The sequence below is a fragment of the Monodelphis domestica genome, chromosome 2 (assembly GCF_027887165.1).
Source record: "Monodelphis domestica isolate mMonDom1 chromosome 2, mMonDom1.pri, whole genome shotgun sequence".
Taxonomy (NCBI): Eukaryota; Metazoa; Chordata; class Mammalia; order Didelphimorphia; family Didelphidae; genus Monodelphis; species Monodelphis domestica.
In genome coordinates this window covers 84,577,437-84,602,508 of record NC_077228.1, presented here as the reverse complement: position 1 = coordinate 84,602,508, position 25,072 = coordinate 84,577,437, and the positions used below count along the sequence as shown (strand labels likewise).

The following is a 25,072-nucleotide window of genomic DNA, read 5'->3' as shown; positions in this document are numbered from 1 at the left end:
TTATTTTAAAGTGAAATTTTTGTATTGAATCATTTCCAATCTAATCTAATATTAAATAATTTCCAAGTTCTACTTACCAATTCCAACATCCTATGTACACTTTAGTATAAAGCTTCACAAAATCCTAATTCAATCACAATAGAAGCACAGAGTATGAACCACTAGATGGCATTTTATACTCAGGAAATTTCTTTTAGTTTTTTCAAAGAAGAACAAGTGTTTCAGATATATATTTTTTAACTCAAAGTGGTTAATTTGTTATACAGGAGGGCATACATATATTTCGTGCTTTAGTATATTTCTACTTAACCTCTACCTTATAGAACCCCCAGTTTCCAGTTTCCTTCAAAGTATTGCTCAAGTTCTAGCTTCTATACAAGTTCTTTTTTAATCCCTTCACCCATCCTCAATTGTTAATATCTCCCTATTAAGATCACTTTGTGTATATTCTGTTTTATTTATTTAAATTCTCATTAAATATAAATTCTGTAAAGGCAGATATTTTTGTCTTTGAATCCCCAGCTTCACAATCAATAGATTAATCCATAACCATTTATCTACTATAGCTAAGGCACTGTTCTGAGCACTGAAAATACAAAGATAAAAATGAAGCTCTCTCTACCTTCATGGGGATTATGTTATACCAATGAAAACATATACGTATAAAAGTAGATGGGAATTATAGATGAAGGCACTTAAGATATGTGTATGTATTTTAATTAAATTAAATCCCACATGGCAATGAGCCCTGGAATCCTCTACAGCATGTCATGTTTGTTATCAGTTTCCTAAGTGTCAACTGTGAACTATTTAATCCTAGCATTCAATAAAATATAAGAGGAAGTATGCTGGGCATTACAGGATAAAGGTATAGCCTCTCCTCCACCAATACCATCTAGGATGTTTCCAACTCAATTGGGGAAATGACTAAAGAAAGTAAAAAGTAGCATTCTATCACAATACAAGGGAATAACTAGGTGACACAGTGGATAAAGTACCAGGACTAATGTCAGGAAGACTCATCTTTCTCAGTTCAAATGTGGTCTTAAACACTAGCTGAGTGGTCCAAGACAAGTCACCCAAGCCTGTTTGCCTCAGTTTCCTTATCTATAAAGTGAGCTTGGGAAGGAAATGGCAAACCACTTCACTCTTTTTGCCAAGAAAATCCTAAATGGATTGATGAAGAGTCAGACTTGACTGAAACAACTGTACAACAATGCAATCAAATAACATCTTTGAAAGAAACCAAAGAAACATTTAATGGCAAAATTGTATTTTCTTTGAAATTCTACTTTTGAAGATGTGACCAAGCTGGTGTGTTTCTTTTACTGTGAATTCACACAAACTCAATACTGTTACTACCCCTTTGCAAAGATTAGTAGTTGTCATGTTTAAGAGGATTATTTGGATATTTAATCTAGTTATCACTGCATATCTTTCTGGGAAATAATCTAGCTATATTGAAGTTCAAAGGAGATACTTACATCTATATTATTCATTGTATTGAAGTGCATTAGATCATGAAGCCTTTTAAAAGCTTGATTTGGATATTGAAAATTGAAAGTAGAGAATGGAGATTCAGGATCATCAAAAATATCAAAGTCAGCAAAATCTTTCTCTTCCTGTGTTTCTCTTGGAATTCCTATTGCAGCAGAATGGATATAAATAATAAGATTAATTTACAAAAAGTAAATCATTTTAAAATGACAAATAACACCCATGTAGAATTTTTAAATCTTAAATTTGGAAGAATCTCTACAGAGTATCAAGGCTAATTTCCTTCCCAAAGTGTAAATTCCTTTTACATAATTTCTACTACAAAATCATTTGACCTCTACTTGATTACTTTCCCAGAAGGTAAATTCACTACTTTGTCAGTGAGCTAGACCATTTTATTGTTTGATCATATCTCATTGTTAAAGAATACTTCTTTATTGTTGACCTAAAACCTCCATCCATTGATTGGTCCTGTTTCATCCCTCTTGAGCAACTTAGTCTTCTCCCTTTTATACATGATAATGCATGAAATAGTTGATGACCACTTTTGTGTGTCCTTGTAATCTCTTATGAAACATTTCTAGTTGTTTTCAGTCATTGTTTATGATTTCCAGATTCCTTCTTTTAACATTGTTTAGATGACCAATTTTCCTCCTAGTATGTGGTATCCATAATTTAACACACTTTGCAGATGTGACCTGGCTCAAAGAATACAGAGTCCATTACTTCCATTATTGGGAGCACTATTTCTATTAAATCAAGCTAAGTTTACATTAGCTTTTCTAGCTGTCATGTCATACTGTTAATTCATATTAAACTTTCAGTAGATGAAAACTGCCAGGTCTTTTTAGTCAAGCAATGCTTTAAAGCCAACTCCCATCCTTTGACCTCCTAAACTACCCAAAAGAAAAACAATTTCTGTTTTACGGAAATTTCTATAAATCATTCCTAACTTACCTGGAGCTTTATAGTCCCTGAAGTTGATATTGGCCAGAACAAAATGAATGATGGTTGGGCAATCTTTTTCTACATCAGGATTTTTGGGTTTGAAGACATAACATTCCTTCAGACCTTCTCGATCAAACACATAAGGATCGATTTTGGGAAAGGGAAGCTTATTCATTTTAGCCCATTTTTCAGCAAGCAGAATTTCCTAGGGAAAAATTATTAATATTTATGATACTTGAATTCCTCTTTCTCATATATTTCTTTTCACTATGCAAAATTAAGAAGAAATCAGGGTTCCTATTGAGAGCCTCCTTTACTTGGGTAATTTGTTTATGAATTCCAGAGAGTAGCTTTATACCACTAAAATAAAATTTGAAGCCTACATGGCTAGGATCATTGCCAAGGCTTCTCCTAAGAAAACTTGTGGAATTTATATTTTGGACAGAAAATATTATTTCAACAGTCCCCATTGTGCATTCCACCAACTGATGCTGAAAAAATTAAACCTCGAGCTAAAATTAGAGCAAAGTAAACAATACTACACTAAATGCCAAATACATTCTTATGGGAGGCTATGAACATATATTCTAAGCCCAATGATGGCAGGAATTGTTTCCTACTGTGACTCCCTAGCACACAAAGTAACACCTTTCATTCAGTGGGTACTTAACTGGGTGTATAATTACTCAGTTCAATTGCCCTCACATTGGTTGTCAGTGAAAAGTCTACTGTGCAAATAACAATTTTGTTATTTTAATTTTGGGAAAAGATTATGCTAAATAATTTTTATAAACCCTTATCTTCCATCTTAACAGTGTGTACCAGTCCAAAGACAGAAGAGCAGTAAGGGCTAAGCAATGGGAGTTAAGTGACTTGCCTAGAGTCACATGGCTAGGAATTATCTGAAACCATATTTTGACTCAGGACCTCCCATCACAAGGCCTGCCTCTCAATCCACTAAACCATCTAGCTTCCCCCTAAGTAATTTAAAAAAGAAGAAAAATATATTTTAAAAGAAAAGAATTGAGTCATTGTTCAATTTGTTATATCTTGACAAGCCTCAAAAATTACTAATATCTATTCAGGATTATTCAAGATAAAACCAAAAGGAAAAGGAATATGGGAAAGGGGGGAAGAAAGGCTAATCTAAAAAAAATACCATGACTCAATAATCTGACCTATTATGTTTCCCTAATTGCAAGAGTGTGAGAAGGGGGAAAGTAGATTGTATGAGGGGGAAAAGATTAGATTATTTTCAGATAGATACTTTACTATTGGTAGTCAAGGAAATTAGCAACTTCCTCTGATAGGATCCTGATAGATTGCATTTTAAAAGTCATGAATTTAAAGTCAGAGGCTGACTGAAAATCATACTATATATATATATTGTAAGTTTAATATATATGTATATGTTGAAATATATACACACATCATTCTATATAAAGATAAATATAACTGTAAGTCAGACTATAGGCAACGAAGTAGTGAAGTGGTTATAGTGCTAAATTAGCCTGGATGGAGGAAGAAGCCATTTTCCTGAGATTAGATCTGGCCTTAGACATTTACTCTTTGGGAGAACCTAGATGAGTCATTTAACTTTGTTTGCCTCAGTTCTTCTTCTGTAAAATTATCTGGAGAAGGAAATGGCAAACCACTCTAGTATCTTTGCCAAGAAAACCTTAAGTGGGGTTATGAAGAGTCATGATATATAAGTGAAATGACTGAGCCACAAGAAAAGTCAGACTATAATATATAATGGCTATTTGAAGAAGCAATTAAACTAAGTCACATCATTATTGTTTCAAGAATTCTTGCCAGGCTGTAGTGACTGGTTTTCCTTTTAATTTAACATAGTTACCAGTCAAGTACTACAAAATTATAGAAATGTGTCAGAAATTTCTCTTTGGAAATACTTTTTTGAGGTCATTTAAAAATCATATTTCCATGAGGTCATTTACAGGAAATATTGGATCTTCCTATTTTCTTTTCTTTGTTTTTTTGTCTGAATAGTAACATATGCAGAGATGAGATTTGTAATACAACTTCCAAAGTGGAAATTTGTAAAATATATGAGCATGCAGAATCAAGAGAATTAAATACACAATGACAAGAAGAATTTATACAAAAATAATACTAATTGGTTGGAGAGGAGATCTTATGAAAGACACCCTTTCTAAGTCTTTTCCAGATATACATTTTATCATCTTGGTACAAAATTGGAAAACTACAGTGTACAATAATTCTAATTGTCAAACATAATAATTTTGTCAGTCAGTTTTACTGAACTATTTTGCTTTATAACAAAGGAGGGTTCAAAGAGGAAATGACTAGCATAAGAAATAAAAGGGACCAATAAAACAAACAATTTTTTTAAAATATAGGCTCATTTTGAGTCTTAAAGTATATTTGAGGAAATTCAAGCAGGCTAACTGAAAGCAAGATAATTTCATAGCAAAAATTTAAACATATTAGGAATGAGATTAAAAATTGAAGTAATAAATGAGCTATATAGGAAAAAGGAAATCTTTATCTCCCTTCCCCCTTTTTTTTAATAACCAAGGATGATTTAGGATTTCTAAAATTTCTTTTGGAACAACATTTAAATCGCTGAAAGTAGAGGAGTAGAGAGCCTGGACTAATAGTTCTTATGTAAGAAATTATTTACTCTAAGTGCCTTACTAGAAATAGCAACTGACCTGGAGTGAGAAAGACCTGAGTTCAAATCTAATCTTAGACATATAATAATTACAGGACCTTAGGCAAGTCATTTAAACCTTGATCCACCTCAGTTTCCATATCTATACACTGTAGATAATAGTAGCACCTGCCTCCCAGGATTGTTGTGAAAATCAAATAAGATAATATTTGCAAAGCACTTTGTAAACCTTCAAGCATTGTATCAAAGCTAGTTATTATTATGTAGCATATATATGTATTTGCAAAGTGTATTACAATACTCCCTAGCTGTTACTTGGTTAACAAATTATTCTTTAAGAGAAATAAATTAAATAAGACAAAATCTAGTATGCATCCATTAAGGTTTTATGTAATGGACAAGAATGTATCATTCTGCTTACTTCATAGTCACTTAGCTCATCCTCCAAGTCCCTTCACTTATTGAATTCTTTTTTTTCCCAGATACAGTTAAGGGGAGATGGACCCTCCTTCAGGAAATTTCTTTGCCCTGATACACATCCCTCAGAAAATGATCTCAGCTTCCTCGGATTTCTTTTCATATGATGTTTCTGCCATTTTCACATTAAACCTAGGGATACTTAAATGCTTATATGTCAAGAGAGGGCATCAGATATAAAGTCAGGAAAACTTGTTTTCAAGTCCTGACAGACACTTATTAGCTGCATAGTCACTTAGTTTCTTCATGCCTCAGTGTTCAAAGTATAAAATGAAAAGGTTGGACTCAATAGTCTTCACTATTCCTTCCAGTTCTAAAGCTATGATCCCATAATCTTTATCTCCATTACTAGACTTCAAGCTCCTCAAAGGAAAGGACTGTTTTGTTTTCCATATTTGTATTCTCAGAACCAACGAGTGAGGGACTTCTCAATTTGGCACTTTATGAAGAGGATGCATTGGAGAGAAGAGGTACTAGAAGCAGAGACGTTGATTAGGAGTCTAGGTGAGGGCTAACAGGGGCCTGATCTCTGAGGGATGTGGAGAGAAGACAATCTCATCACTCTGAACGTGAGCAAATCATTTTTGCCTCTCAAGGCCTCAGACTCTTCATCTGGAAAATTAAAAGATTTTATAGCCTCAATTACTTGCAACAGATAACTACAGCCTCCTGATGAACATGGAAACTTGAACTTTGCTGCTTGTACAGCTAAAGTTCACATGTTGTCATGACTACTTCCCCATCCAACCATCTGTCCATATCATGTCTGCCCTGGTTTGGCCATGATTTTTGTACCCAGTTCTGATTTATATTCAAAGCTACATAAGCCAGGGTCATAACTTCACAGCTGCAGGAGTCTGTTTTTCTTTAAATGCTATTTTCAATGAAATCCTAAAAATGAAAACATACAGAATTAAAAAAAAACAAACCTTACCTTCTGTCTTGGAATCAATACTGTGTATTGGTTCGAAGGCAGAAGAGTGGTAAGGGCTAGGCAAAAGGGGGTTAAGCCCAGGGTCATACAGCTGGGAAGTATCTGAGGCTAGATTTGAACCCAGGACCTCCTGTCTCTAGGCCTGGTTCTCAATGCACCATGCTACCCAGCTGCCCCCCATACAGATATTTTAAAGCCAGGAGCTGAGTGAAATTCAAGGAGATGAGATTTTGTATCTTATTTCCCACTATGTGGAGACTAGCTTTAGCAAGATGAATTCATGAGACACCACTAGTCAATCTACTTAAAGAAACCCTCAGAGACTGCTCCAATTCCATGGTTAACAATTTATTCTGAGTTATAATCACCTAACAATTGCTTATCAAGCCTATTAAAATATACCCAGAAAAAGGCTGCTTCCAAGAGTTAGAGGCAGTTTATATCCCCTTAAAAATAAACAAAAGAACTAAAAAACAAGGAAGGAATAGATCAATGAATAAATTAATGGATGGATGAATACAAAATGGGTCAATTTTTCCTAAAAGTTCTATTTTTATTTCTTTTAAAAATAAAACTGTTCAAATCTGGTCTCAGACATTTACTGCTATGTGACCCTGAGCAAGTCACTCAACTCTGACTGGCACAATTTCTTCATCTTCATAATAAAAGAGAGATAATAATCATACCCACAATATAGTTGTTTGAAAAAGGATATTTTATAAAATACTTTATAAAATTTAAAGTGCTATGTAAACATTAACTACTATTATCTTTGTTATATCTCTCTCAAATCCCAAAGTAATCTTCATTTAAAAGACATGGAAGTTTTTTTGAATGGATTTAATAAGATCATAAACTCAGAATTAGAAAGGAACTGAAAGATCATGAAAATCACATATGTAGGGCAGGAATAGAAGTCAAATAGTTCCAACTCCTTCATTTTATAGATGGGGGGGAAAAGGGGGTCAAGGAAGGTAAAGTTATTCATCAAGGATCATTTTCTTAGGAATTGATGATCTTGGAATTGTTATCAAAATTTTCTGACTCCAAAGCCAGGAGCTTCCTCAAGATACCATGTTGCCAATTATTCTGCTGTCTACTTGCTCCAAATCTATGAAAATACATTTATTAAGGACTTACTATATGTTAGACATTGGCAATAAAATGAAAGTTAAAACCATGGTCCCTGTTCTCATGGAGTTCAAATTCTAATGGAGGAAATAACATATAAATAACTAGGTTATTACAAGATATATACAAAGGAGATAGATGATAAAACTCCAGGGAGGAAAGGACTAGCAACTGAGATGTCCAAGAAAGCATGATTTGAACAGGATCTTAAAGGAAGTCAAGAAAGTTAAGCTAAGGAAATGAAGAGGAAGAATTATAAAAAAAGAAAAAAATGGAGATGGGAAATGGATTTCCATATAGAAGAATCATCAAGTATGTCTTTATGATGGACCATGATAATTTAATCCCTTGTAATTGCCCAATTTTATGACAAAAATATTTATATTTTAATCTCAAAAATTGCAAGTGAGTTAATGGTGAATCAACTTCTTTAATCTAAGGTCAGTTTCCTGTTAGTGTATTTGAACTTTTTCTGTTCCATTACACAGTATTTTTATAGGCCTCATTTCTGGAGACTTCTCACACTTTCTTTAGAATTCCATTTCTAATCATGACAAAGCAGTATAACCTTTAAAAAAAATTAGTCACTGATAAGAATTTGCCTGTACCATGACATTATTTGTTATAGAAGTGAACCACTTAATAATATCAGGTTGTAGAAACGAATGAGGTTTTGCTTCAAACAGGAGAGCCTATCTCATGTCTGACTAGGAAACACATGATTTTTAGTGAGGGTTTTTTTAAGTACCTAAAAAAAAGTCTCATCTTTCCAAAGAAAAGTGTCAGAAAATGACTTTCAGGAAAGCAACAAGAATAACAATTCACATTTGCAACTCATATAAAGTACTACTAAGTATGAAAAAGCTTTCCTGGATATCCTCAATCCCACCTAAATCATAGTTACTGGGAATCATACTATTTTTTCCAGAAATTCACCTGTTTGGGACTTTTAACATTGCTTAACCTTCAGGAAATGAGGCATAGTATTAGAAAAAAATGAACAAGCTAAAATCTGCCTACCAGACACATGGTTTCCATATTTTTAGTTCCATTAAATGAGGCTTAGTTATTTTTGGTGCCATAGTTAATATCCAAAAATCAAGTGTATCCCACCATTTAGAGCTCTTCCATAAGCTTTGGACTCAGAAAAAGAGATTATGGTAATGGAGAGATTGTCTTCTGACTAACACTATTGCCAGCACTCTCTAAACTCTGAAGGGTTCTCAGAATTGACATAAGGGAAAATGAAAGTGTCACTAGTGCTGACCTTGAAAAGGGGGCCTTGTGGTTAGAAACTTAAAAAAAAAGAAAGAGAGAAATGGACATCACAAAGAATAGTCACAAACTATAAGCATTTACAGGAGTCCTGAGCAAGCCTAGTGAGGACTGAGCACCAACTCTGTGTTGGAGACAGAGAATAGTGACCTTCTTTCCTCCTCTTCTTTCCCTCTTTAAAAGGGCAGCTATATGTTGTATTGCTGACACACTTTTAATCTGCTGCTTCTCTCGTGGAATCAGAGGCAGAGGGCACCAGGTATAGGGGGCCCTTAGTGAAATCCACTATTATAATCCATGATAAATCCTTAGTGAAAAGGCAGGGAACGGATTCAGCTTTAGTAGCTCATGGTGTGTAGGAAAGGGATTGAAATACAAACTGAAAATGCAGGAAGGGGTTAGTTAGGTATGAAGTGCTTTCAATGACAAATTGAGAATTTTATTGGATCATAGAATTAAGAGGGAAGCAGTAGAGCTTAGTGAGTAGAAGTGTGACATTGCCAGACCTACTCTAGGAAAATCATTCTGGTAGCTGAGTATACTTAATAGAGAGTGGGATGGAATGGAGAGAAATTCGAGAGAAGACCTGCCAGCAGCTATTGCAATAATTCAGGGGGTGAGGTGATGAGAGTCAGGAGGAAGTAGGGGAATACAGTGCATGAGAGCCAAGGATATTAACTTCTTCCCTCAATTGAAGAAAATATTGAGAAAGCTATGACTAAAGAAGGCATGAATTTGGAGATGAAAGAAATAACTTCAGGTTGCTTTGCTTAAGTTTAAAAATAACCAGTTCAAACAGAGGCACTGTGAAATGAGGAAGAATAACACCAGACTTTGGCCCTTACTCTATCAATCTGATTGGCAAATCTTTGAGGAAAGAGGCTATTTCTCATAATATATATATATATATATATATACATATATATATATATATATACTTCCTTGTAACTTAGTAAATTCTAATTCAACAAACATTTTAAATGAGTTAGGGTATTAAATGTATTTTTATATTTATACACCCACTTCTCCACCATTCCCATCTCTTGCCTCATTTTGCTTATGGGCAATGCTTAGTAGGTTGATTTACATGGAATCAGAGACTAATATTCGTCAATTGTTCAAAGCCTGGAAAGGAAAACAAAGTACTACTAGACTTAGCTGTTGAGAAGAAAAACATCCTTTCTTCATAGCTTTTTAGAATTCTGCCTCTAAACTGAAGATACATTTACTTAAAATAATACTTGCTATAATGTGGTAATTTATTTAATCATCAATTCATTTTCTACTTCCTATAACCATAGTCTTTCCAGGCATTCAAGTTCATATGCATCCATTTCTCTTTTAATCATCTATAGCCATCATATAATTGCACACTTTAAATTAAAGCTAGAGGGGACCTTAGAAGTCACTTTATAGCTAGTCTTGGCAGGTTTTTTGTTTCATGTCTTCTAAGTATTTCTTGTGCAAAAATCTTGCTCTTAAGCAGATTTTATGGTCTTTGAGAATAGGATAAGTTGAAGACTTATAATTCTCTTGCAACCTTCACAATACTCAGCATGACTTCAGAAGATACAAATGTTGTCAAGTAGACTGTATAGCTCACCAGAAAGAAAAACAGAAAGTTTGGATTCTAGGTTTAACTCTGCCAATTGCTATTTATGTGACCTTATTTAACTCTTGGAGCCTCAGTCTTGTCATGTATAAAATGTACTTAACAATGCTCCTCTACCTGACTGAAAAGGTTGCTGGGAACACCAAACAAGAGGGTGGGGATGTTTTGAAAACTACAGAGAACTTCAGAAATATAAGGCATTACTATTATATTTTAAAGCACCATAAACAAACTCACCTTAAAAGGAGGACTGGAGTCACTTGGCCTTGCAGAAAAATCAAAGGAGATGATAAGATCCACACCTCTCTGAGGCCTCAAGATCAGAGGATATGGTAGATTAAATGTGAGCCCACTATCGACCACATGGATCTTTTTACTTTTGACATCTAGGGGTTCATATATTCTCTCAAACTCATCAGGATCTGTAGAGAAGATGGAGAGAAGAGAAAAAGAAGCAATTAAAATATTACATTAATGTTTACTATGTATTCTTCAGTATTCTATGAGGATACACTTCTATAACAATATACTATCCCTGGACAACGTATCACTATGAAAAATACAAACATTTCTATCAGTTTTATCTGGTGTTCAGTTCTTCTGGTATTTTATCACATTGAAGCAGCAAGGAATTCTATTGAATGGATGACATCGAGACCCTCATCATAGTGCTAAAACATATCTATACCATATGATGCTACTTATTCATTATTGATTAAACCCAAGTTCAGCATTTGGTTGTATTTTTTTAAGGTAGACACAAAATTTTAATAGAGAAGTGTATAATAATCATAACATTTCATATTTGGCTCTTTATTATCCCCCACTTTACTTTTGAATTCTGAGAAATCATTGAGAATGTGTAGCTTAAAATAATGTTATAAAATCTGATATTAAATGATTAAATAACAGTAATAGTTTATATAGGATTCCACTTTCTACTTCCTCGAAATTGTTAATTGTTAATAGGTTTATTTTCAAAAATAAATTCAGTTCCATTATCAGTCTCTTTTTCCTTAACTAAATCACTCAGTGCTGAATAGAAAGTATCAGCTTCTGGATTCAAATTAGATGTATTTACAAAGGGTACCTCTGCCATAAAGCTATTTATAAAATTAACTAAGTTTAGTGGGACTTCTGTGAATGTTTTTAGAGCCTCATTATCTTTATCACCAGTAACCTTTAAGGAATTGAAATTATGGGTCTCTGTATCTGTCACTAACTTTTTCCAGAGTTTTTGTGACTATCTTTCTTTTTCCTTTGCATAATTCAATCCCATTATCCACTCTACACTGGAAACAGTTTTCTAGGAATGATTTGGTTTCCTTTACAGACTTTTCCTGTGTGGTTACTATATAGGTCTTTTCAAATTCTCTCATCTAATTTACAATTTGAGATATTATTTCATTAATTTCTGCCTCATTTTCTTTAATCTGGCTCTGCCTTTCTCTTACTTTATTGCAATGGCTAGCATTCACAGAATCACTTTCTTGCACAGGTTTTATACTATTTCCCCAGTTTCTTCTATTATTTTTATCTGCAGCCTCATTATTACTATTTCTTCTACCTCCAAGTGTCACACTAGGGTCCTGGCATCATAATTCCCTTCTAATCATATCTGAATACTTTGGTTTAGCTCCAGTTTCTATTGTCTTTTGCATTTCACTCAAATCAGGAGCTTGCTTTGAGGACTTTAGTTTGCAATATGAACAGCAAGTAGATTTCTTATACCTAGTTTCTGCCTTATGTTTGTCTCTGTTATTATTCTCATGTTTCTTCTTCAAGAAAGAGTTTCTAATCAAGTGCCCTTTATGATGGCAAAAGAAACACTCCCTAGTTTCTTTTTACACTGATCTCCTCTGGTAACTAGGTTTTGGGAAACTAGATGTCTTGAAAGTCCTAACTGTGTTCAATTTTTAATTTCCTTAATTTCCTTCTGTTTCAAATCCTTGTCAGTCCTCTCTAACTTTTCCTTAAGGTCTTTAACTTCCTTACTCTAATCTGAATTGTTTTCAAATAGGTAACCTGCAGCCTCTCTCAATTCAATTAGGGAAACTGAGTCATATCTATAGGGAAATAGTTCTTGAAAAATGTCCTCTAATTGGGTGTTCATCCCCTCAGAAATTGTCTACATAAATGGCCAGCTGTCTCATCATTATCTGCTTCTAAACCTAAGATTGCCTCTGCCATCTCTGACAGACAGTCTATGTATGTGTCAGGATGTTCCCCTTTACCCTGCTTGATCTTATCAAATTTGGATCATGCAATAGATTTGGAACAGCATTGCTTAATAGCTTGAAGCAAATCCTCCCTGCACCATTTAAGGTATGGCATGCAGGTTGGATTGGCGAAGTCCAAATACCTTCTTTGGTCCACTATAGGCCAGCTGATCAAATTGCTCTCAGACCTAGTTGTTTCCACAAATTTCCTTTGTTCATTGGGGCTGAACACTTCTGATAAGAGAAATTCAACATCCTCAAAATCTGGATAAAAGATCTGAAATGCCCGTTTAAGCTCCTTATTGGCTTTAAAAAGATTGTCCACAAATTTTGGGAAACAACGTTTAGTGGACTCACTTTCCTGAGGAGTGAATTGTCTATGGGCCTTTGGGTGAATAACACCAGCATTAGTTGTTAGCTTGGTTACTTCCTTCAATGGACATATTTTCTCAGGGTCACTAGCAGCCCAGTTTTCATTTTCATTGCTACCTTCAGTTTCCTGAGGTACATTCTCAGTTTTCCCATTATCTTTGCCCAAAACTAGATCTAGACCTTTTCCCTTAATGAGTTGTTCAAACACTGCCTTAATCATCTTGTCTAAGTTGCTGTCAATGGCCATAACCTTCTCTGCCTTAAGGGGAATCATGAATCTGAAAACTTTCTTCACTTGGGTTAGAGTCTGTAGCACAGCCATGAAGCGTACAGATACTTTTGCCAGGACTTTCCAGAGAACTAATTCATGTTGAAAAGGTATTCGTAACACAGTCATTGTCAAGTTTCCTACATAATCCACAGTCACCACTACCATTTGAGTCAGTATGCTGTAAAGAATATGATAAACCCAAAAGCAAGTGATGGCTACCAAAACCACCACACCAAAAATGACTTGTTTGAACATCTTCACTATCTTTCTTGCCTGTGGGATTGTTGGGTACAGTCAGACTAAGGGTGCCACTTGAAGTAGAATAAGTAAACTGAGTGGAAATAGATTCTTATTGAAATAGAGAGAGGTAAACTGAGGGGAACTGTTTCTTCTTGCAATGACTGCTATTCTCTGGCTTGTGACTAGAGAGGGCTGCTAAGGGAACCTGAGGCTGCTTATTTATAATGGAGGTAGGAATGAGAAATGCTGAGGAATACTGCCACACTGAGATGCTGGTACACAGGGGACTGCTCTGGAGAATATTCTGGGGTTTGCCTACTGATCCCTACTGATGGCTAATGGACAAATCTATTTCCTAACCTCCTTTCTCCCTCACCCTCTCCCTTAACCACCCTCTTCTGGAAGCCTTTGGCTTCCTCCCTCCCTCCTTGAGTGGACTATAAAATACTATAGTTTTTTTTTCCTCAGATAAGGGGTTTATTGTGATAACAGGATAGGAAACTGAGGTAAGAGGGATGAGGAATTCCCTAAACTAAAAGGATAATTTTAGGAGGGTTTGAGGAAGTAGTCCAGTCACAAACTGTGACTCTAAGACAGTTATGGAAATGGAGGACAATAGCAGTTCAAAATCTTTCTTCCTCTTCACAAAAATCAGCCTGGCTTGTCTCCTTTCTCAGTTTTAACCCTAGAGAAAAACAAATTTCAAAGTCTCTCAGTTTCTCCTGGCCAGCTCAACTCTTAAATAGACCACCATCTCAAAGCGAAGTTTCTCCTTCTTGTCAACTTCAACTGTCCAAAGCCAGAGAACCCCAAAAACCAAGTCAGCCTACAAGGGTCTTTCAGCCAGGTTTTCCAACCTCCAGAGAGAGAGAGTGACTCCAAGTCCCTTCCCCTGTCAGCTCAAACTGCCAAATCCTGTGAACATTCCATTTGGAACCCTGGTTCTTGCATCTTGGTTTACAAGTTCTCTCAGTTTCTCTCCATTCCTCTACCACATTATTGTGAATTTTAAAAGTCTCCATCTTGGTCTAGCACCCAAAAATTGTGCACACCCACACTACACGGGCATGTGCTAGTCAATGACAAATCAGAAATAACTAACTGCCCACCTGGGCTGTCCTAAGCCAAGCTAGAGCCAACCATTGGCATTTGTGAGACACAGGAAGTGAGGGAGGGAACAGCCTCTGGAATTCGCGCACTTCCTGTGGGGAGAGCGAGAAGGAGGTTGGTGTGAGGAGCTTGGACAGAGAGGACGCCCGCAGACAGCTTTCCTTCAGATCGGTCACGTGAGTTAAGGACTGATTCTTTCCACCTGGGCTTTTGGGCCTAAAACTCCCTCTGCCTTGGTCAGAGGTTGAGTAGCCCCTTTCCCTTTTCTCTTCTCTCCTTCTCTCCCTCTTCTTTTCCCTACTCCCAGTGTGATTGAACCTCCATAAACTCCATTCTGACTAGAGTGTTTCATTTTAGGAATTTCATAAGTAAATTCCTTGGCGGCCATTGTTCAATATTACATAAATCCTGTAGCCATTACAATATTATAACCTCTCCCAGAAGCCTTAAATTTCCCCATTACATTATGTAGGATTCCACTTTCTACTTCCTTGAAATTGTTAATATTGCCTTATTATTGGAATTCAGGGAGGCTGAAGACTTGGACTCAAATCTTGGAAAAACCAGGTTACAGATTGTCACTTCAGGAAATGTGTTTTTTTTATCTTTCTTTATGTTTTTTTTAATCTTTATTTCCCAACATTTAGCACATTTCTGACTAATATAAAGCTTTAAGACTTTGCAATGCACTTTACAAATATCTTTTCATTTTATCTTTTTAACTGAGCTGGGTGGTAGGTGCTATACTTGTCTCCATTTATAGCTATGGGGAAATTGGATAGAGGTTAAATCAGTTGCTCAAGGTGTCTGAGGCAAGAATTGAACTCAGGTCTTCTTGACTCCAGCTGGAGTTCTCTATTTACTGCCCCACCTAAATGCCCCTTTGTAATGTTAATGAGCACCAAAATCTTCAGATTTGATTATTTCCTCATTTCTTCTGTATTACTAGGGAAGTTTAAGAGTCAACAATTTGTATAATTCACATACCAAAACATCTACATGGTTTTTTTTTTTTTCTGAATTACAAAGATAATTGAGGGAATAGAGAGAAAAATTGTAGTTGTATTCAAATACTTAAAGCACCAGCATGCACAATCTTTCAATATTTATGATAAATGCAAGCAAAAGAATGCTATAAAGTTTAGTAGGCTCTATACTAATATTTGTAAGATAAAGAGGTGGAGAAAATCTATGAATAAATCAATAAGATCCACATATATGAATATATATATACATATATAAATATAGCGAGAGAGGTTTTTTAAACCCTTACTTTCTTTTTTAAATCAATACCATCTATTTGTTCTGATGCAGAAGAATAGTTAGCCCAAGGCAATGGGGGTTAAATGACTTGCTCAGAGTCCCACATCTAGGAAGTGTCTGAGGTCAGATTGGAACTTTGGATTTCCCATTTCTGGACCTCGTTTTCTAACTGCTGAGGAGCCTAGCTGCCTCTAGATCCTCCAATATATATTAATTCAACATTTATTTTAATATTCAACTTCATATCCAAAGTAGAAATTTAGGAAGGCAGAAATATCTTGGAAAATATGTCTCAAGATCAAGAAGTGAAGAAATTCAAAGGCTTATATTTCACACAGAAGCCTAATTTCTATATATTATGAATATTGCTTTCAAATTGAAAAAATTAAAGGCACTGAGCATAGCAAACTACTACTACTACCACTAATAATAATAATAGTATGCATCAGTGCTTTAAGATTTGTAAAGTACCATACATATATTAATTAATTTGATAATATTATAAAAATTAAATTGCTTTTATAACTTAAACTAAGATCAAAGTTAACAACAGATTTCAAGCAGTAAAAACATGAAAAGAAGATGGTGTCAGAGAAAATAAATCCCTAGACTTGTGGACCATACATTAAACATAGTAATGATCGGCTTATGACCAGTGATGATGTGCCCCTTAGAAGGCCTCCTAAAAATGCATGTAAATGTAATCTTGAAAGTCTGATCAAAAGGGTTTTAAACTGAAAAGAAAGGGGGAGGAAAATACAAGAGTATATAAATCAGATGATGTCATAAAGAAAAACCACAATACAATGATAACAGTAGAAGAGATCCCTAGAAAACCACAGAAGATTAAGTCCAAAAAAGGAATAAGTACATATATAAAATTTGTATCACAATCAATGTGAATTAGAACCCTAATTCAAGTAGTATATTTTTTAAATTATAGATATCCCTGAGACTTAGTGTAATGTGATTCATAACTGGAATATTTATTAGTAATAATAACCAAGATTAATATAGCACTTGCTATGTGGCAGACACTGTACTAAGCATTTTAAATCTCTATATTATTTGATCCTTACCATATGATGCTAAAAACAAAATGTATTGCACCTGAAGTGCTACTACTTTCAATCTTGTATTCTTTTCCAAACTAGAGTCTTGTCTCTCAGTAAGAGAAGCAATATTGTGTCTGGAACAGCAGCAAGACAGGCATTACATTAGCATTAATAATAATTTGTTTTTTCTGCCCTAGACACAGTATCTCTGAACCTTTTCTTCTCAGGCCCTTGGATATAATTGCGCTAATGCAAAATTTTCAGTCAATCTTACCAAATTCTTAGGAATTTGTTAAAATGTTGGGTACAGGACAGCAGCTGTACAAATCCCCAAAATGGAATCATGCCCCCAGCTCAGAGGGACTAACAATCAAGATTTTTTTTATCTAAATACAGCTGTTACAGAGTAAACATAATGGGATCAACAATTTTTTCAGAAAGAAAAAATGCTAATAAAATATGCAGCTAAAACTTCTTTATAATAATGCATGTCATAGCTCTGTAAAGCTTACATAATCATAAGACAGGGATGCATTTTATTAGCATTTATTCATATATATGTATACATAAAGAAATAAATGTTGTTGATAGTGTTATTTTGTGTAATTTTATGATACATACTGAATCACCCATATACAGAAAATGTGTCATTTAATGTGATGGATACAGTTTGGGAAAATCACATATCTCACATGTTAAGATATTTTTCTCATAGGCATAGCTGTAACAACATTTCAGAGAATCAGAGAACTTCTGAGTGGGAAACAATTTCAGAAGCCTTCTAATCTAATCAAATAATAGGTTCATAAAGGTAGAGCAGTGAGTGCCCCAACAGAGATTCAAGTCCTCAAGAAACTAAGGCCAAGAGAGCGAGAGAAAGAACTCAAAGGACTGAGCTGCATCAGTTGATGAAATGCATTTTTTTATCACAAAAAATAGGACTAGTGGGAAGAATTTTTTGAAATTCAAAGTAAAAAGATAATATCTGTTACTAATTATTTTCTATTTAAGTTATATTTGAAGAGATAGGAGACATTACAGTAAAATATTATTTTTTTCATAATTTCATATACTAAAACTACTGTATCTCATGAGCTGTGGTTCAAAGTTATGTCCTCTGACTGCAAACTCAGGGAACACTTTTCTGTCCCACATGACATCTAAATCTAGTTCTGACCCAAACAAAAATCATCCCACAATCTCCCTAACAAATTAGCATACAGTCTTCATTCATGAAGAATCATCGGCTATTCCACTTTTAGACAATTCTATTTGGCAATGAGTTGGTTTTTCTTTGATCGTTGTGAAATCCATTTCTCTGCCACATGGACACATGGACTGACTTCTCTTCATTCACCAATCTCAGGCAAAATCCAATCTTGTTTTTCCTGAAATCCCCACTAGAGAAGTAGTGCAGGAAAGTAAACTGAATATTAGATTTGGGGTTTGAATGAAGCTTTTAGGAATTGTCTACTACATACGAGGCACTATGCTAAGCACTTTAAAATTATCCCATAAGATGCAACAATCCTGAGGCAGATATAATAATCATTATCCTCATTTTAAAGATAAGAAAACTGAGACATCAGTTAAGTGGCTTGTCCAGGGTCCCAGAGGTAGTGTTTGAGGCTGGAGTTAAACTCTCTTTTTCCTTTCCTCAGACCTAGTGTGCTATCCACTGTGCCCCTGGGCTGCTTAAGATTAGTGTGGCCTTGATGACTGAACCATTCTATTTCTTTATCTGAAAAAATGAGGTGGCTAAATTAAGAAATTTCTAAGGACTTTTCCAAGGTACAGTTTTGTTTTGTTTTTAAAACTTTTACCTTGTTTTAGAATCAATACAGATTCCAATCAATTCCAAGATAGAAAAGTGTTATATTGGCATTAAGTGACTGACCCAGGGTCACATAGCCAGGAAGTATTTGGGGTCAGATTTGAGTTCAAAATCTTTTATTTCTTGGCCTGGATCACTATCTACTGAGTGACCTAGCTGCCTTTCCAAGGTACATTTCTAAATCCTATAATTTCTGTTTTATTAAACATTTGATGATAGCTATCAAGTCCCCACCACCACTATCAACTATTCTTTTACTAAGGAAAACAATTCTTCAAGTGATCCTGGTATAATACATTAAAATAAAAAAAAACATTGTGGATAATTACAATTTTGATGATATACTAAAGACCAAATTATTTTAAATGCCATAATGTAAGTTCATTGTCGCAAAGTGACTACTGAATATAATACGGTATTTAAAGAGAATTAAATCTTAATACCTCATTAAACCACTGATTTTATACAACATATTTTTGCAAGTCTGTATAGTAGGTGAGAGAAATATTATCATTCTTATTTTACAGATAAGTACATTGTGGGTTAGAGAGACAAAGTCAATGGCCCACAGTTATACAACTAGTAAGTGCCATAGCTGAGATCTGATCACAGGTTTTTGGTAACTAAATGTCCAGTGATCTTTCTGGATTGTATAGTTCTTTTTCTTTTGTTTTCAGTTATGAATTAATCCTCATGTGAACGTTTTTACATTTTTTATAGCAATTTCACCATGATGAACTTAATTTTATTCTTGTACCAATCCCATAAATATGACGAGGGCAATAATATTAATCCTCTTATTTAAAATGAAGGGCTTGCAGCTTAGGGAGACCAAGTGATTTATCCAAGAGCATACTGATAGTGGTGTTAAATAGGAATAAGATAGTTCTAGAACTCTGGCCTTTTGGCTTCTATTCAAACACTTTTTTAATTTTCTACCAAATAACATAGCATTTATACAAGAGTAAATATAAACAAACTCTATCCTTATTTCTATATGACTGTCCAAATATTTTTCCACACTATCTTTCTGAGACAAAGAAAAGGCAAAAGTAAAAACAAGAGAACAATATTAAGGGAGTCTATTGTAGAATGAAATATAACCAGGGGAAAATGACCTAATTATTATAAGGAATCAGCCAATTAACTCATTAACCAGCATTCATCAAGTATTGAATTTTACATCAAGCACTGCACCAGAGGATAGAAAGTCAAGAGAGACTATTACATCAACTCATTGGTCATACACCTTCTCTCCTAAGTTCCAGTTTTTCTCTTCCTTAGTAAAAATGTACAGGAGTATTAGGTAAAGAAGGAATGGTTGATGAAGATTTTAAAAGCAAAGTTTGAAGCAATAATTTTTTGTTTTGGGGGCAGCTGGGTAGCTCAGTAGATTGAGAGCTAGCCCTAGAGCCAGGAGGTCCTAAGTTCAAATCTGGCCTCAGACACTTACCAGCTCTGTGACCCTGGGCAAGTCACTTGATCCCCATTGCCTAGCCCTTACCACTCTTCTGCCTTGGAGCCAATACACAGTATTGACTCCAAGATGGAAGGTAAGGGTTTAAAAAAAATAATTTGTTTGTTTTTCCCTTAGCTAAGTGATCATGAGAAGTCTCCTGATCATTCTGAATCTTACTTTTCTCAACAGAAAGGGTTAGTCTAAATGGACATTCCATTTTCTCCAAATCTCTACACTTTGTGATGCTTGGGTACTCAAAATCCATTCATATCTACATCATATGCTTACATAGCAAATCCTCAGTATCAATGGTGAAGAATAATATTTAAAAATTTTGGCACTAGTCAAGGGATTTTTGCACTCACCTGCCACAGCAGCATCCAATTCATCCTCCTCCATAGAGTCCTGAGTAGAGATGCCTCTCAAAGGAGATAGTGGATAGGAGGTATTAAGGTTCAAGCCCAGCATGAAGTTATGTACTTTCCCAGCACGTCCCTCTCGAGTGTTGAATAAGGTTGAATCACTCACCAAGGCCATTAGCATCCTCTGAACCCAACTTGCTTGGTTATTATTTTGATATTCCTTTTCCGCATCTGCATTTTCAGTGCCTATGTACAAAATGTACAATCAAGATAAAGACACTGGAAATTAACAAAAGCAATCTGAACTGATGAAAACTACTTATAACAATTTTGGCCAAATCAATTCAAAACTTAAATATTAAATACTATAATTCTGATTTTCTATTTTCTTATGATTTGGTATATAAAGCAAATTACTTTCCTTATATAAATAAATAAAGTTACTATTTAATTTATGTTTTCCTCCTAAAAATAGTCCCTGTTTATTTTCTAGTTTAAAACCACAACTGAGAAGGAATAATTAGGACTTTTTTCTCAAATGATTAAAGCCTGGGGGTTGGGGGATCATTCCTCCCTATGGTGATACTCCAAATCATCATCCTTTACATTTACCTTATATTCTTAACCCTATTTTACATTTATTATACCACAAGAATGCCACCATCTGGCAGAAGATTTCTTCCCCTCTCCTTTTTCTGTTTCTACTGATGTTAGCCCAATTTTGCTGAGTAGTCTACTGTCCTCTGTGACCCTTCTCCCCCTCCCTGAATTTGCCCCAAGAACATGAAATCCTAATTGTGGTATACATGTATGTTTCATATACACAATGACTAAGTGACTGAAAAAAGGAAATTTGGGAGAGGGAGATTCAGAGAAATACAACCATAGATGAAGATGAAAATTTTAATGGAGATCATTTTCATGATTTTCCACTCCTTCAGCATTTCCATGATTTGAGACCTGCTAAATGTCATGTAGAAAAAATTTTACCTCTCCAGGTCAGACTTAAAAATTCATCATTCAACTCTTGGGCTAGACAGGATATGGAATATAACCCACAGTAATTTTCCTCAAGGGTTGGGTCCTTTTGATTTAATCATCACTACCACCCAACTATCAAGGAAGCTCATGGCTTTTCCCATTACATTTGATATATATGACACTGAAGAAAGAAACCCATTAGTCAGAAGATTAATTATTATTTATTTTCATCATCATCACCATCACTGTAAAAATCTTAGATTGTATTGTACTTTGTCTTCTATTTTCAGTTTTAAGCCTGTCCTCATATGAACTAGTTTCATAGCAATTTCACAATGATGAATTTTAATTGATTCTTGTATCAGTCCTATAAACAAGACAGGGACGATAATATGATCTCCATATTTAAGATAAAGGACTTAAAACATAGGGGTTCCAAGTTATTTGTACAAGCATCATTCTAGAACTCTAATCTTTTTACTCCTATTCAAACACATTTTTAAAATTTCTACCTTGTGACATTGCATTTTATATATAAATAAATATAAATATGATAAACAGAGATTCTTCCAAACTCTAAATTATCTTTGTTTTTAATTCTGATCAGAGAATTAGAATCACAAAAGTATAAAATTTCAGTTAGGGGATCTCAAAGAGCACCTGAGGAAAGAAAATTTAACCCAAATCTGAACATGAAACTCTTCTTCAAAAACCCTCAAGTGTCCATTCTGCCTTTGCTTTAAGATGTCAACTGAGAGAGGATCCATTACTTCCTCTTCTACTTCCAAATAGACCTAATCATTAGGAAGATTCCTTACAAAAAAAGTTTGGAGATCATATTATCGTCCCTGTCTTGTTTATAGGACTGATACAAGAATCAAGTAAAATTCATCATGCCTCTTTATGCTTTGCACACATTGCTCCTGATTTTGCATTCTGGAGTCAAGTAAAATAAATCTAACTCTTCTCCAAGAAAAACTCTCAAATATTTGAAGAAAGACTAATTTGACTGCCCTCATCAGATTTCTCTCCTTCAGGCTAACTTAAATCCTTTCACTTATTTCTCTTTTTGCATGATCTCAAGGCCTTTTACTGTTCCAGCTGTCCTCTTTTATACACTCTCCAATTCATCAATGGCTTTCATATATATGTAAATTGCCCATGACTGAACAAAATATTTTAGATATTGTCTGATCAGACTATAACCAGATTATCATCTCCCTATATGATCATTTTAATGAAGTGTGGATTGCAAAACCTACAGTAAATGCATAGTGTAACAGTTCTACTCTATGAAGAAATTATAAATCCTCAAGAAAATGAAGTTGGGGGGTCTTTTAGATGTCAGCAACCAGACTTCAAGAGTTCTTGAATTTCAGTCTTTCTTTAGGTTCAATATTTTTTCTACTTTGCTATAAACACAAATGTTTCTTGAGAGGTTGAAGATCAGTTGAAAGAGATCTAGACAATGAAAGAGAAGATGTGTAGCATTTCTGTGTTGTACACTTTGGAACAACAGAAGTGTTTGTCATTTTTGTCTACCTTCTCTGAATAGAAAAATCTGCTTCCATTACTTCAATATTCTGTTTACTTATAACCACTGGAATGCCAAGTAAGGGGAAAACACAACACAGTTACAGAATAGGGAAAAATAAGCCATTCCTATTACTGATGAATCTGTACAGAGGACGGTTTCTTACCTTTGGGCTCCTGCGATTCATCATCACTGTCTGAACTATCATTACTCACAATATGTTTTGGTGTAATATTTTCTGTGGAAAGCAAACAAAATAATTGTGACTTTTGATGCTATGTATTACAGATATTAATTTAGCCAAGTTAACACATTTTATTGTCTCTCTAGTATCATGGAAAAAATCTCCAGAAGGCAACAACTGGTTGTAGTTTAAATATTATACTCTTAATATTTAAAAAATCATGACAATTGTCATTTCCTTATTTCAAGAAATTCTGTTATTCCAAAAATGATAATTCATTTTCATTTTTTCTCTGATTCACTTATGAGGTAACTATATTTACTTATGTAGGTTGACACCTTTTTTTTTTTTTTTGGTAAATTATAGTTTTGGACTGTTGTTGAGAGCTTTAAGAACTTAAATATCTTGTGGAGAGTAACAGCTAATATGGGTCAAGAACAGGACTTAAACCAAGTCTTCCTAGCTTCAAATCTACCTTCCTATTCATTATGCCACAATGACTCTCTCTTGAAAAAAAGCTACTTCTTTGAATATTATCCTTTGCAGATGAGACTATTGTGTTAATAGAATTTTGTACCCTTAAACTACATTTCCCAGAATTCCTTTCCTTCTGTCCCCACATTCCTTATTACATTGTATTGATAAAGTTATGAGTAACTCTGCCCCTCTCTCTTCTCCCACATGGGTGGTGGTCCCAGAAGCTTCTCTTTACTAAGGCTATCACTTTCCTTTACTTCAAGTTATTATTAATAAATCTTATAAAAATATAATACATGGAGTATGGGATATTAATTTTTAATCTTACACTATTCTAAATGTTTCCAGATACCTATGCCTAAAACTCCTACATTTATATGGGATTTGTTGAAGGTTCAAACTTCTGGCAGTTCACATTCGCAGTCTCAGATGTAGAATTGGAATGGAACTTTAAGGTGAATTAATCAAATACCCTCATTTTGCAGATGAAGAAACTGAGACCAAAAAATATGATGAATGTTTCCCATGACTATATAAATATTAAATAACCAAGTCCTGATTTGAATCCCAGTCTTCTGATTATAGGCTCAACTCTTTTAACTACCACAATTTGCTTTTTTGTCTATATTCTATTAAAGAAGCAGTAAGCTAGAGTTAACCAAACATTAGTATGAAAAAGTTTATATCAAGGGTTGTGAAATACTTAGGGCCTTTTGAAATGATAATGAGTAAAACCTAAAATATTGCTCCAAAATAAACACCAGGTGACCTCTTTGATTTAATTTTGGGCAACCCTCTCATTTTATCTGGTTTACCAGAATGGCCCACCTGAATGATTTCCTGCATGCCTGATCCATGGATTTTTAGAAAGATTACAAAGAGCTGCCAAATCTCTAACCACAGACCAGAATGGATATCTCATAATAAGAGTATTCTTCTACCTATTTTGTTAGAAAAGTCCTGCTTCCTGGTTATGTTTTATTGTTCCGCCTACCTTTCCTGATCCACAGAAAAATGAAATCATGGTTTATCAGGATTTTTCAACAGAAATGGTTTGAAGAGAACCTTTTCTTTTCTGATAAAATGATTCTGATGACATTCTCTCTCTGCTCAGGACACTGACTGAAAGAAGGACATATTTCTAAAACTAAACCAAGTAGAAATCAGGATTCTTTTTTTTT

General features: G+C 34.6%; 1 protein-coding gene across 1 annotated transcript in view; it reads right to left on the bottom strand.

The window, feature by feature from the left end:
- Positions 1–25,072, bottom strand: part of PLA2G4A (phospholipase A2 group IVA) — a 166,284-nt gene that overhangs the window by 9,233 nt on the left and 131,979 nt on the right. Inside the window, exons 13-17 of the mRNA XM_007480974.3 lie at positions 23,397–23,468; positions 20,719–20,961; positions 10,768–10,952; positions 2,455–2,650; positions 1,485–1,642 (exon numbers count right to left, since the gene is read on the bottom strand). Coding sequence (XP_007481036.2) covers positions 1,485–1,642; positions 2,455–2,650; positions 10,768–10,952; positions 20,719–20,961; positions 23,397–23,468 — 854 coding nt within the window. The remainder of the gene's footprint in view (positions 1–1,484; positions 1,643–2,454; positions 2,651–10,767; positions 10,953–20,718; positions 20,962–23,396; positions 23,469–25,072) is intronic.